General features: G+C 41.3%; 1 protein-coding gene across 2 annotated transcripts in view; it reads left to right on the top strand.

The window, feature by feature from the left end:
• The window catches only part of RALGPS1 (Ral GEF with PH domain and SH3 binding motif 1), a 273,380-nt gene that overhangs the window by 117,433 nt on the left and 143,407 nt on the right, over positions 1–12,540 (top strand). For both annotated transcript variants that reach the window (XM_035015774.1, XM_035015775.1), the window contains one exon: positions 6,781–6,907. In XM_035015774.1, the coding sequence (XP_034871665.1) occupies positions 6,781–6,907 (127 nt within the window). The remainder of the gene's footprint in view (positions 1–6,780; positions 6,908–12,540) is intronic.

Below are 12,540 nucleotides of genomic sequence, written 5' to 3'. Positions count from 1 at the left end.
TGTGGATGTGACTACATTTTCCACAAGTTAACTTCTATCTGTACAGAGTTACAGAAGGCCCTAGTCAAAGACAAATAGGGACAGACAGCTATCCCAGATACCTACGAAGTTTCCAAGTCACAAGGTTCCCTTATCTTATGACAGGCTCCACTGCAAGTAGTTTACGTTAGATACACGACTTTGTAGCTTATTTATTTTTCAGAAACTGATAGTTTGTATCAAAAGAGGTAAAAATGACTTCTTCTAAGTGCCCTTGTTTTACTCCTCACTCATTCCACACTCAGTCTGCTCAATCCATTGGTCTATAGATTGTCCACAGCACTAAAAATTCTTTCCATACCAGCAGTAGACACTGGAATTGAAATAGAATTTTGAGCCAGTTTTAACGTATTTGGAGCAACAGGCTCTTTGTTGAAAAGCATTTCCACGTATCAAGAAAAGTTATTCTCTCAAGGCGAGGGAACAAGATACCAGTGTCCTCATGAAGAGGATTTGGAGGGACTTTTTCTTTTTCCCTCCATGGAGACAGCTCCCAGGTTTGAGCTATTTACCAGATGAGGGAAGTTTTCATTATTAGTCCAATACAAGTGCCACATGTAGGTTCTCAGAGTGTGTGTGATAAGGGAAATTTCCAAAAGCAACCTCTTTGACCAAGATTTGTGATCTTCCTGGCTTTTGACCCCGTGGTTTACGAGTCCCATTTATCCCATGCAGCTGACACTTGGTATCACGAAAATGATGTAATATCAGTATCCTGCGGCTTGATTTTTACTTTGTAATTTTAATGTACTTTGCATCAGTGGTCACAGACCCTTTCTCAATCCTAATGTTCTATATTTTTGCTTTTTGCCCTGTTTGTAGAAAGGGTTTACCTGGTTTGTTGATATAAAAAGTAGTTCTCGGGTCTAGTTATCCTTTCTATAGGTTTGGCATTTAGTTTTGTTTTGTAACATATCAATTTCTAATTTTATCTACTAATCGATTTCCCTTACCCCCCACCCATTTTTCGAGCTTCTTGAGTTGAATGTTTAGTTCATTTATAATCTTATTTGTTTAATTTGAAAAGAGTTTAAAACCATGCATTTTCCTCTCAGTACAGTTTTGGCCGCATCACATAGCTTAACGTATGGTTTCTCACTGTGGTTTGTAAATCATCCATAATCCTGGCTTTTATTTTTTTTCTTTTACCCAAGAGTTATTGGAGTTTTCAAAATTTTCCAAGGATTTGGATTTTTAAGTAATCATTGTTAGTTTTTCCACTCTTTTATTCAACAAATACTTAGGCAATGTACTCTCTGTGTCAGGAACCATACCAGATTGAGGAAATAGTGGCAGGAACACAACCAGCATGGTTGCTGCCTTCATGGAATTCCCTGTTTGCTGAGGGAGACACATGTAGTTGCACAATTAACCCCAGTCATTGTAAATATTGTGGAGGAAACCTCAGGAAGTCTCACGGCTTCAGCTTTGCCAGAAGTGAAGTTTCCTATTGTATTGGGTGAACTCTTCCTTGATCTTATCATCTTCTCTCTTTTTTTTTTAAGATTTTATTAATTTGAGAAAGAGAGTGAGAGAGAGAGAGCGCACAAGCAAGGGGAGCAGCAGAGGGAGAGGGAGAAGCAGGCTCTCTGCTGAGCAGGGAGCCCACTGCGGGGCTCGATCCAAGCACCCTGGGATCGTGACCTGTGCCAAAAGCAGACACCCGACCGACTGAACCACCCAGGCGCCCCTTGATCTTATTTTCTTACCTCTTTTCCTGAGCATGAATGCTTTCAGTATCTGTTTGACTTGTGCAGGCAAAGTAATTTATTTTCTTGTATGTAGTTTTGATGGTTCCTTCCTGAGGCTTCCATTAAGGTCTGAAATCTCAAGGACCTTCAGTTCGTGTGAATTTATGGCTCTAGTTGTAATAAAAGTTTAAAACATGCATGAATAAATGCTGTTATTTTTTGAATAAATGAACCCTATATTTAAAAAATTGTCTTAAAAGAATTTTTTCAACATAATACATGCACATTAATTTTAAAAATCACTAAGTACAGAAAGGCTTAGTGAAACAACTAAGATTCATTGATCCATCCTCCATACCCCATACCCCAGAGGCAACCACTTCCAGTTCTTTAGTGGTTTCTTCTGCTAGTTTCTGTCACATTTCCACCCATGTGCTTTTGCTACAATTTCTTGAGCCATTCACTTTAGATAATAGTTGGTGACTTCTTTGTATGATGGATGTTGGTTTAGTTTTCCTGAACTACCTTTTCTCTTTCTTCAAAAACCCTCATGTTACTGGGGCACCTGGGTGGCTCCGTCAGTTAAGCATCTAACTCTTGATCGCAGCTCAGATCCATCTCAGGGTCGTGAGTTCAGGCCCTATGTTGGGCTCCACACTGGACATGGAACCTACTTAAAATTACAAAACAAAACACTCATGTTACTATAGTTAAATCACTTTTGTTAAAGGAGTATTCAGTGTTTTAGTTAGTAGAAATGTGTAAATATAGCTCTCTGTATAGTCAAGTAGTAAACTATGAATAACATGTCCTTCCTGGAATACCTTTTTGTTTCCCTGGAATTTCTAATTCCCTTAAAAAAATTCTTACTCTAACTACCATCTATCTACCAGATAAAATATATAATGTTACATAATATCTTATACTGGTATATAATTGCAGTATAATATTATAGTATAGTATATATATTATTGTATTATAGTATATCTAATTTATAATAGTGAAATATATAATGCTATTTGATATATGTATACTATCTGGTAGATAGATGGTATATGTGGTAGATACATACATACATACATATATATAAAATATTATTATGAATATTTTATCAGATTTTTATATAATACAGTTGACTCTTGAACAACATGGATTTGAACTGCGTGTGTCCACTTACACACAGAATTTTTTCGATAAATACAGTACAATGCTATTTTTTTTTTAAAGATTTTATTTATTTATTTGAGAGAGAGAGAATGAGAGAGAGCACATGAGAGGGGGGAGGGTCAGAGGGAGAAGCAGACTCCCCGCCGAGCAGGGAGCCCGATGCGGGACTCGATCCAGGGACTCCAGGATCATGACCTGAGCCCAAGGCAGACGCTTAACGACTGAGCCACCCAGGCGCCCCAGTACAATGCTATTTATGTATTTTCTCTTCCTTACGATTTTCTTAATAACATTTTCTTTTCTCTAGCTTTATTGTAAGAATATAGTATATGATACATATAACATAAAAATATGTGTTAATTGACTGTTTATATTGTCTGTATTCTGGTCAACAATAGGATGTTAGAAGGGGCGCCTGGGTGGCTCAGTCGTTAAGCGTCTGCCTTCGGCTCAGGTCATGATCCCGGGGTCCTGGGATCAAGCCCCGCGTCAGGCTCCCTGCTCTGCCGGAAGCTTGCTTCTCCCTCTCCCTCTCCCCCTGCTTGTGTTCCCTCTCTCACTGTGTCTCTCTCCGTGAAATAAATAAATAAAATCTTTAAAAAAAAAAAAAAAAGGATGTTAGTAGTTAAGTTTGGGGGAAGTCAAAAGTTATATGTGGATTTTTGACTGTGTAGGTGGTCAGCTCCCTAACCCCTGCATTGTTCAAGGCTCAACTATATATATATATATATATATATGTATATATATATATATATATATACACACACACACACACATATATGTATAATAAATATATAATTTTTAGATTATTTTATTATATATAATAAACATGTGTTTTATAGTATGTTATGAGACTTTTACATAATTCATAAAATCTTAAAATTATTTTATTTTAATTTAATTTTTTGTTGTGTATAATAAATAGATCCATTTCCTCCCCAGACAAACGTGCTATCCTATCAGGTTTTCTACTGAGACTTCTCTTTCTCTGGAGACATCTCTTCCAGGGCTGATACTATGTGAACCAGTCATTCTGAAGGCCTGTTGTTCATCTGTCATCCCAGAGCCTCCATTTACTACTTCTGGATTGGATCCACTGTTTCCTATATCCCATATCTTCCTGTACTTGGTTTATTCCTTTATTTTGTTAGAGGAAGTTCTCAAGTAGTTTTCAAATACATGTATGGGAAATAAATGTTCTGAGTCTTCTGGCATCCTGTGCGTTACTCCTCAGAAATCTGATGCCATCCTGAATTTCATTTGTGGGCACAGAATGGAACAGATGAGTGAAGTTAACCAGATCCAGCCCTTCTGGGTGTTTATGTGATTGTGTGTGGTTGGCGGGGGTGGTGAGGGGTGGTGAGGGGGTTGGTAGGAAGTATGTGTGTAGAGGCAAGGTTAACAGAGGGAGGTATGACCTGGAGGAGCCTGGTTTTAAATTTAGGAAGCACACAAATGTGGCTGCCTTTGGTTGTCTCACTCTGCTAAAGAACCCCGATTATCAGTTTGAAGTCAATGTACAGGGTGATTTTCAGGAACAACCTCATATTGGCCTGGTCATATCCATCTGTGCATATCCAGGACACAGATGACAGGCTGATCACCTCTGGGGTACCATGCATAGAGGCACTTGACAGGCTAGGCAGGGAGGCTGGACATGGTGGGGGACATGGGCAGTCCCCCAGCTGGGTCCAGAGACCAGTGGTGGAAGCATTGGATGGCAGCATGGCTCAGCTGTAGTGTGTGAGGATAACAGGAATTTGTTTGCTGCATGAACATGGGTGATTGCCAAAGAATTCAGTGGGGTTCTAGGTTGCATTTAGTAAAGAAATGGCCTCCCGGCCAACAGAGTCAGGAGTCTGCTCAGCTTTACAGTGGGGCAGTTCACAGCTAGAGTATCTGGTTCTGATCTGGGTGTATGTTGTTCTTTAATGAATTTCTCACCCTTGAATGTTCATTTCAAATGCTCCTTTCTATGTAGAGCTTTCCTTGACGCTTCCCTTGCCCATAATTTATTTATTTGTCTGGATTCTTAGTCTCTATTTGCTTACCGCATTGCTATAATATACGTCCCCCTCCTCTATTGAGTCACATTCCCCAAGGATCCTCAGACAGGTCACTTCATCTCTGTGATGTCGAACCTGCTGTTCTGGCTCTGTCTTTGTCACTGGGCTTTGTAAAGATCAGATGAGGTGTACATTATGGTGTACAAAAAGCAAATGGGAGATCGTGTTATTTCCTGTGCATTTGTTCATGTGATACTGAGTAGCAGCTTCAGATTCACAAGCCAGTTAAGAAGCCGTTGTCCCCAGCATCTGTGTAGCATCTCTACTTTCATATGTCCTGAATTTCTCAGTGGGGTAAAAAAAAGCTTGCTATTTATTCTCCAACTTCCTCAGCACTGGGACCTTTTTTCCAGCTAATTCTTTTGCCTTCTTCCCTGAAGTCCTTAAGCTGTCACTGCTTAGCTGGGCTGTCGTACGGCTTCATCCTCTGTGACTCTGGAGGCCAAGGATCAAGGAAGTGGGCAGGGCCTGCCCAGAGCAGTTTGGGCTCTCTGATGCACCAGGCGTGGCCTGAGTTTGGGATTTGCAGACCCAGGTCCTAGGAACTGCACTGTATTTGTACTAAACCCAAAGGGGTTACTTGAGTACAAAAGGTCTGCTTCCCCTGGTGCTGGACAGTGACCGTTCCACTTCTCTGTGCTGCATGACAGGGCAATTGAACACTGGCCTACTGAGTCTGATGGACGTGGCAGGGCCGCAGGCCCATATCCTTGCACCATCAGGGGCCCAAAACCAAGCTTGACCAGAGATGCCCCGTATGTCCTGCTGGACTCAGCCATTGATCTCAAATCCTGGAGGCACTGGGTTCTGAAAGCTAAACTTGGGGGAGCTCCCAACATCAGCCACATGCTGTGCCAAGGCCAGCCCTCTCTGAGTGACCCTCCCCCAAATCCTCCTGTGAAACCAGGTCTCCCAGCCTAGACTCCTTTCCTCAAAGCCATTTTATTTAAGGAGCCTTCTCGCTACTGGGTCTTAGCTTGGGACTTGCAGGACAACCACAACATGAGTCTGGAAAACCAGGAGTTCAGATTTCTATTTCTTCCTTCCAAGAAGGCTCCTTATGCACAATGACCATCCCTTCCCTGGTGACCAAGCTTTACATACTGGAGATCTCAGTCATAAAGGATCTTTATGTACCTGTGGCTGTGGGTACATGCTCATCCTGTCTTTGCTTAACTAAATCACCCTGAGGATGACTGCATTTGGAAAAGAAGCTTGGCTTCTTTGGATTAAAATACTGTACCCAGTATAAATATGACACAGCCATCAACTGCAGGGAATCTGGGATAGCCTAGATGGGAGAGGCAGCCTGGCTGTGGGCACAACACACACGAGTGGACCGTGTCAAATTTCCTGGGGCCCTTCAGCAGTGGAGAAGATGTTGAGGAGAGAGCAAGAAGCCATGGACCCAGGGAGAGACCTGATGTAGTGATGCAGAAACTCTGGGGGCCCTTGCATCTGGAATGGGCCTCACTCTGTGAGCCCCCTGCTGTTGCAGGGTCCGTGCACCCATGGAGGTAGGTGTGCAGGGTGTCGTGGCATCATTTCGAATTGTGGACTAGGTAGCTTTGGAGGATATCTTCCAAGTGTGAGATTCTGTGAAAAATGACAAAATCGAGGCCATGAAACTTCATCTCTGCATGTAACAGCCTCTTAAAATCTTCAGTTGTACCCAGGACGTGGTACACTGCAGATGTGTCATTTAGGACGTTTCCCTCAGTCTTTGTGCACAGTTATTAGCCTTTTTTTTTTTTTTTTAAGTTTCTTCTGGTTTATTTCTCTTCTCTCTCATACTCTATGTTTTCTTGTCGCTTCAGCTTTTGAATCGAAAAGACAAGACCACCTTTGAGAAATTGGACTACTTGATGTCTAAAGAAGATAATTACAAGCGGACCCGGGAATATATCCGAAGCCTGAAGATGGTTCCCAGTATTCCCTATCTAGGTAGGAGTCTGAATTGGCTTATTATTTATTAAGAAACCTGCTCAGTGCCAAATGAGATGTTTTTACAGTTTCTAGTTGAGAAATTTCCAGAAGCAGCATGGGCCATGGATAAAGAGGTAATTGGTTAGTTCCTCAGATTGGAGCAGGCCTTCGATACTTCCCAAGGATGGGAACCTTGCTGAGCGCCTTGAAACAAGGGATATTGTGCTTCTTATATAAGTAACCTGTGAATCACAAGCCTCCCCAGCCTACAGCTTAGAAGGGTCACAAGGTTCATCCACATCCTCTTTAACTAGGGGAACTCAGGGCCAAAATTCTCTGTTCTGGATCTCTGGGCATTATTAACATATTTTATAAGATTTGTACCAACAAAATTGTAATGATTATTGATTTTTCTGATTAGAAAATAATGTATGTTCATTGTAAGGGATTAGGGGAAGAAAATCAATATCATTTGTCTCCCCACGTAGATATAATCAGTGTTTTGCATCATATTCTTTATTTGTTTGGGTGCATATAAAAATCCATGTTTATAGTGAACATTTATTGTTATTACCTGCATTTCTATACTATGTCTCAATCCCATTGCATGGGATTTGCCAAACTTGAATTTGCTAACATTGACATTTAGGTTGATTCTACATTTTTGTTATTAAAATGTTGCAGTGAGCATCCTTATTGCAAAAACCTCTTGCATATAGTTATGATTATTACCTTACAATAAATTCTTAGAAGTGTGATTATTGGGGCAAACATATGCAGATTTTTGCTTTTTTATGTATGTTTTCAAAACACTCTCCATAGAGGCTGTAGCAACTTACATTTTCATTGCAAGGGGTTAAAATGATCTATTTTTCCCATGTGAACAAATACTGTGTATTTTCGTCTGTGGGTTTTTTTCTTTTCCTTTCTCTCTCTCATTTTTTTTTCTTCGCCAATTTGATAGGTGAAAAATACTTCTTGTAGTTTGGGTTTCATGGTAATGCTAATTTCATGAAAAATATTTCTGTCTTTTATGACCTAAAAATAACACTAATAATAAGGAAAATTAAGATTTTATAGAAGTGGCTCCCTAATATTTTCAGAGATCTAGTGTTAATTTCTTGGAGGTACATTTTTGACAACTTACAAATATCTTCCATGAACATTGATTTCTAATTCCTTTTTTTTTTGAGAGAGGGAGAGAGAGAGAACACGAGTGGGGGGGTAGGGCAGAGGAAGAGGGAGAATCTTAAGGAGGTTCCATGCCCAGTGTGGAACCCAACGTGGGGCTCAGTCCCATGAACCTGAGATCATGACCTGAGCCAAAATCAAGAGTCGGACGCTTACCTGACTGCGCCACCCAGGCCGCCCCTGTTTTCAAATTCTTTTAAAGTCATTTTGGGAAATTTAATTTTCAGAGAAAGTTGTCCACTTGACCCAAGTTTACAGAATTATTTGCATGGAGTTCTTTTCCTCATTTAGTTTTCTTTGACCATAGTTTTATATAATATTCTCCTATAAATTTTAGCCTCCTATGTATGGATGTTTGTATTTGCTTTACATTCCTGATAGTTTGCATTTTTGTTTTCTCTTTTTTTTTTTCATTTGCTTTGTCAGAGATATGTCTGTTGGTCTTCCCAGAGAATTAGACTTTGTCTTTATCAGTCACGTTGTCCTTCTGCTTTCTAGTTTGCTATATTCTGTCATCCTAAGATCTGCTTTTTGTCTCCACATTTTAGCACCTCTGAAGTTAAGATGCATCTTTCAAATGATGGCAAACAAAGCATTGTGACATTAATTGGAAGCGATTTTTCGTAGTTATACATGAGATAACAGTGTGTTTTAGAATGACGTCCTATATTTGATGAAATATAGACTTTCTGTTTTTGTCTTTTATAGTTCATCTCTCCTGTTTTCCTTACAATTGTTTTGTTATTTCTGTTAACTACTTTGGTTGTATTATTGGCTCATTTGTATAAATACTACCCTCTCCACTTTAATTTGGAAAACAGTTAAGGGCATACATTTTGCTCTGATGGCTGCTACATGTTTTGTGATACGGTGTTCTCAGTGATACTCTTTTTTTTTAAGATTATATTTATTTATTTGACAGAGAGAGACACACAGCGAGAGAGGGAACACAAGCAGGGGGAGTGGGAGAGGGAGGAGCAGGCTTCCCGCTGAGCAGAGAGCCCGATACGGGGCTCTATCCCAGGACCCTAGGATCATGACCTGAGCCGAAGGCGGTCACTTAACGACTGAGCCACCCAGGCGCCCTCTCAGTGATATTCTTTAAATGTTCTGTGATTATAGTTTCAGTTTTTCTTTTATCCACATAATAGTTAAGGTAGTGGTTTTTTTAATTTTTAAGGGCTTGAATTTTCTTCTTGTTTTCAAATGGCTTTATGAAGATAGAATTTACGTCCCATCCATTTAGAGTGTCCAGTTCGGTGGTTTTCAGTCTATTCACAGAGTTATGCAGCCATCAACACAATTTTGCAACATTTTCATCATCCCAAAGACAACTCCTCACCCGTTAGCGGTCACTCCCTTTTCCTTCTGGCCAGCTCTCTTCTGCTCTCACCCCCAGCCCTCGGCAACCGCCAGTCTACTTTCTGTCTCCATAGATTTGCTTATTCTGGACATTTCATAGAAATTTAATTGCACAGTATGTGGTCTTTTATGACTGGCTCTTTCCCCTTTACTATCATGTGCCCAAGGTTCATCCATGTTGGAGCATAATCACTCCATTCCTTTGCATTGTCAGATAACATTCCATTGTGTGGAAACCCCACATTTTATTTATTTATTTGATGGACATTTGAATTGTTTCACTTTTTGGCTCTCACGCATCACAGTGCTACAAACAGCTTTGGTTTTTAAAAACATAGTCTTCTAATTTTTTTACATGGGTTTAGGATATGTGGCATATATGCTTTCTGGGTTTAAGAAAAAGTTTAACATTTGTTTTGTGGTTTAAAATAAGATCATTTTTTGTAAATGTAAGGTGAGATCTCTCAAATTACTCTTACAATTGCATTAGAATATTTAAATGATTAATTTGTGATAACTTAGTCTATCAAGGACAGAAATATATGTTGGACTCCCCTTGCATTTCTGATAGCTTCTGCCTTACATTATTTAGGATATAGAAGTTTATAACAATTGTATGGGGCGCCTGGGTGGCTCAGTCGTTAAGCATCTGCCTTCGGCTCAGGTCATGATCCCGGGGTCCTGGGATCGAGCCCCTCATCGGGCTCCCTGCTCGGCGGGGTCCTGCTTCTCCCTCTCCCTCTCCCCCTGCTTGTGTTCCCTCTCTCGCTGTCTCTCTCTCTGTCAAATAAATAAATAAAATCTAAAAAAAAAAAAAAGAAGTTTATAACAATTGTAAATTTATGGTGAAGTGTCCCGTACAAAATGATCTTGATTCTGTTTGTTAATTGTGTTTACTTCTCTGTCTGATATTACTTCGGTGAAATCTGTTTTATTTCTCATTTACATTCATTTTATAAACCTTTGACTATATTTTGGGTTTGAATATTTTAGATTGCTTTAAGTGTGATCCTTGAAAACTGCAATTAGTTGGACCCAGTATGAGAGATCTTGCCTTTTAGTAGGGGAGTACTCTTCCACACACTTTTAGCCTTGTGCCATATTATTATTGCACATCCTTTTAGCCTTGTGCCATATTATTGAATCGAACATCATTCTATGCTTTCTTTTTTATGCTTTCTTATTCTTTCCTTGTTCTTCTCTATGGCTTCTACAGTGTCTTTCTACTTGACATGCAGATCACTACCTCAGATTACAGTGGGAGGGCATGTTGATACGCACAGCTCACAAACCCATTCCCACTCTCCCCGAGGCTAATCAACTGAGGGATGAAATTAGATAGTATTAGGGCGAGCGTTGCCTCCTGCAGGCCCAGTGGTTCAACTAGCAGAGGTGCTCCCAGATTGTCAGGGATGACCTCTTCTCTGTTCCTAAGAATGAACATGAGAGCTGCCGTTTATTGTCTGCTTTCTCTATGCCTGGCACTTTGCTAGGTGTTGTAATGCGTTATCTCAATGAATACTCACAATGGCCCAGTGAATAAGCAGGCACTGAGAGGTTGCCTAGGGTCACACAACTAGAGAGTGGCAGAGCCAGGACTTGGCCCACATGGTCTGGCCATAGCCCTAAGCTCTTGACATTGCCTTCTCCTGATGCCCCACCTCCACTGTGCAGGTCATTATTTTCCTATTCCTCCCTTGCAGTTGGCACCTGTGTGTTCTCTGCCATTTATAACTTGTGGGTGGCCTCCATCAGATACTAGATGAAGTGGGATGAATTGTGTTGACTCTTTCTTGTGACATTCTCTGTTCTTGGACCTCAAGGCGGTGATGTGTTGGGCTTCTGAGGGCAAAACGGACCAATACTGTCTCCCCTTTCTGAACCCTGCCCCTTGTAATCAGACCACGTGTCTGAGTCATCTCCTCAGGCCACTGGCCAGAGGGCCCTCGTTCATCACCCGTTGGCTCTCGTGGTCTGCACTTGCAGTGGACACATAGCCTGGGCCAGCCCCGAGTTTCTAGAGCCATGGCCCTCCTTGTCCTTGATGGCCTCATCTCAGCAGCCTCTTCCTGGAATTAGGTAGCGGAGAGACTCTGTTTAGGCCTCGGTGTGGCGCAGCGCTCCTGCTTCTTACCTCTAAGAGCCCAGCTTAGCTGCCCTGCTCTGTGCTTGCAGCCTGATGGCGATTTCCATCCCCCCTCAGCCAGTCGGGCTGCATTTCTCGCACTCATACAAAACAACTCTTGACATACCCCAGCAAGAGGGAGAGAACAGGAGGTAATGCCGACATGCTTTCTGTTCTCAGGACTGTGTGAGGGTTTACCATGGGGGGTGCCACAGTTTCGTTAAAAAGAAGGAAGCAAGATCCCATTCGGAGGCTTAGTGGGCCCATCGTCCTGAGGGCAGCTGGAGCCCTACCTGCCCATCTGATCACCGTGGACAGACCCTCCCCACATCCAGGTTGCGGTTTCAGTACTGCTTCCTCCGGGAAACCCAACCTGTCCCAGGGCTGGATTTGTTTATCGAAGGAGGAATAGTTACATAATTCCTGGAAAGTGCAATATAGGAAAAAATGTCTGAAACCATTTCTTTTTCCCTTGGCAAAGTCCTCACTGTAGGTCTTTCCCTCAAGGAGAAGGAGTTATTCTCTGGGAGAGACTTCAGGTCAGTTCCTGATATTTCCTGCTGCTTTGTTGCCTCTGTTGCTAGAGACCTTGGATGCTGCTCCAGCAGATACTTGCCTCTAATGGCAAGAATGGGGTTTATTTTTGTAACGATTCTCTTAAGTTTATCTGTGAAAGGTTTTATGCTAACTGGTTTCCTGGGACTGTTCAGGACTTTCCACTTGTGTGTGCCTCACTCCCAGTAGAGGTGCCCTCACATAGCACTAGGCGGTGTTAATAACCGTGTACGTGTGTCATCCAGCTCCTTTGCATGCAAATTTTAGGGCCAGTTGGCTGCATTTTGGCGCACTGTTTCTCGTGAAACATAATTTAAAAAACTGAGGGAAAAACTTACTTCATTTTAAAAATAAGACTGTCTGAAAATGTTTCTTCTCAGTTACTTCAAAGCGTAAAAATAGCGGTGGGAAATAGGTC

This window comes from Mirounga leonina, unplaced genomic scaffold (assembly GCF_011800145.1).
Source record: "Mirounga leonina isolate KUSES-001 unplaced genomic scaffold, KU_Mleo_1.0 Mir_170, whole genome shotgun sequence".
NCBI lineage: Eukaryota > Metazoa > Chordata > Mammalia > Carnivora > Phocidae > Mirounga > Mirounga leonina.
The sequence above is the reverse complement of the archived record's forward strand: the minus strand, read 5'-3'. Positions and strand labels throughout refer to the sequence as shown.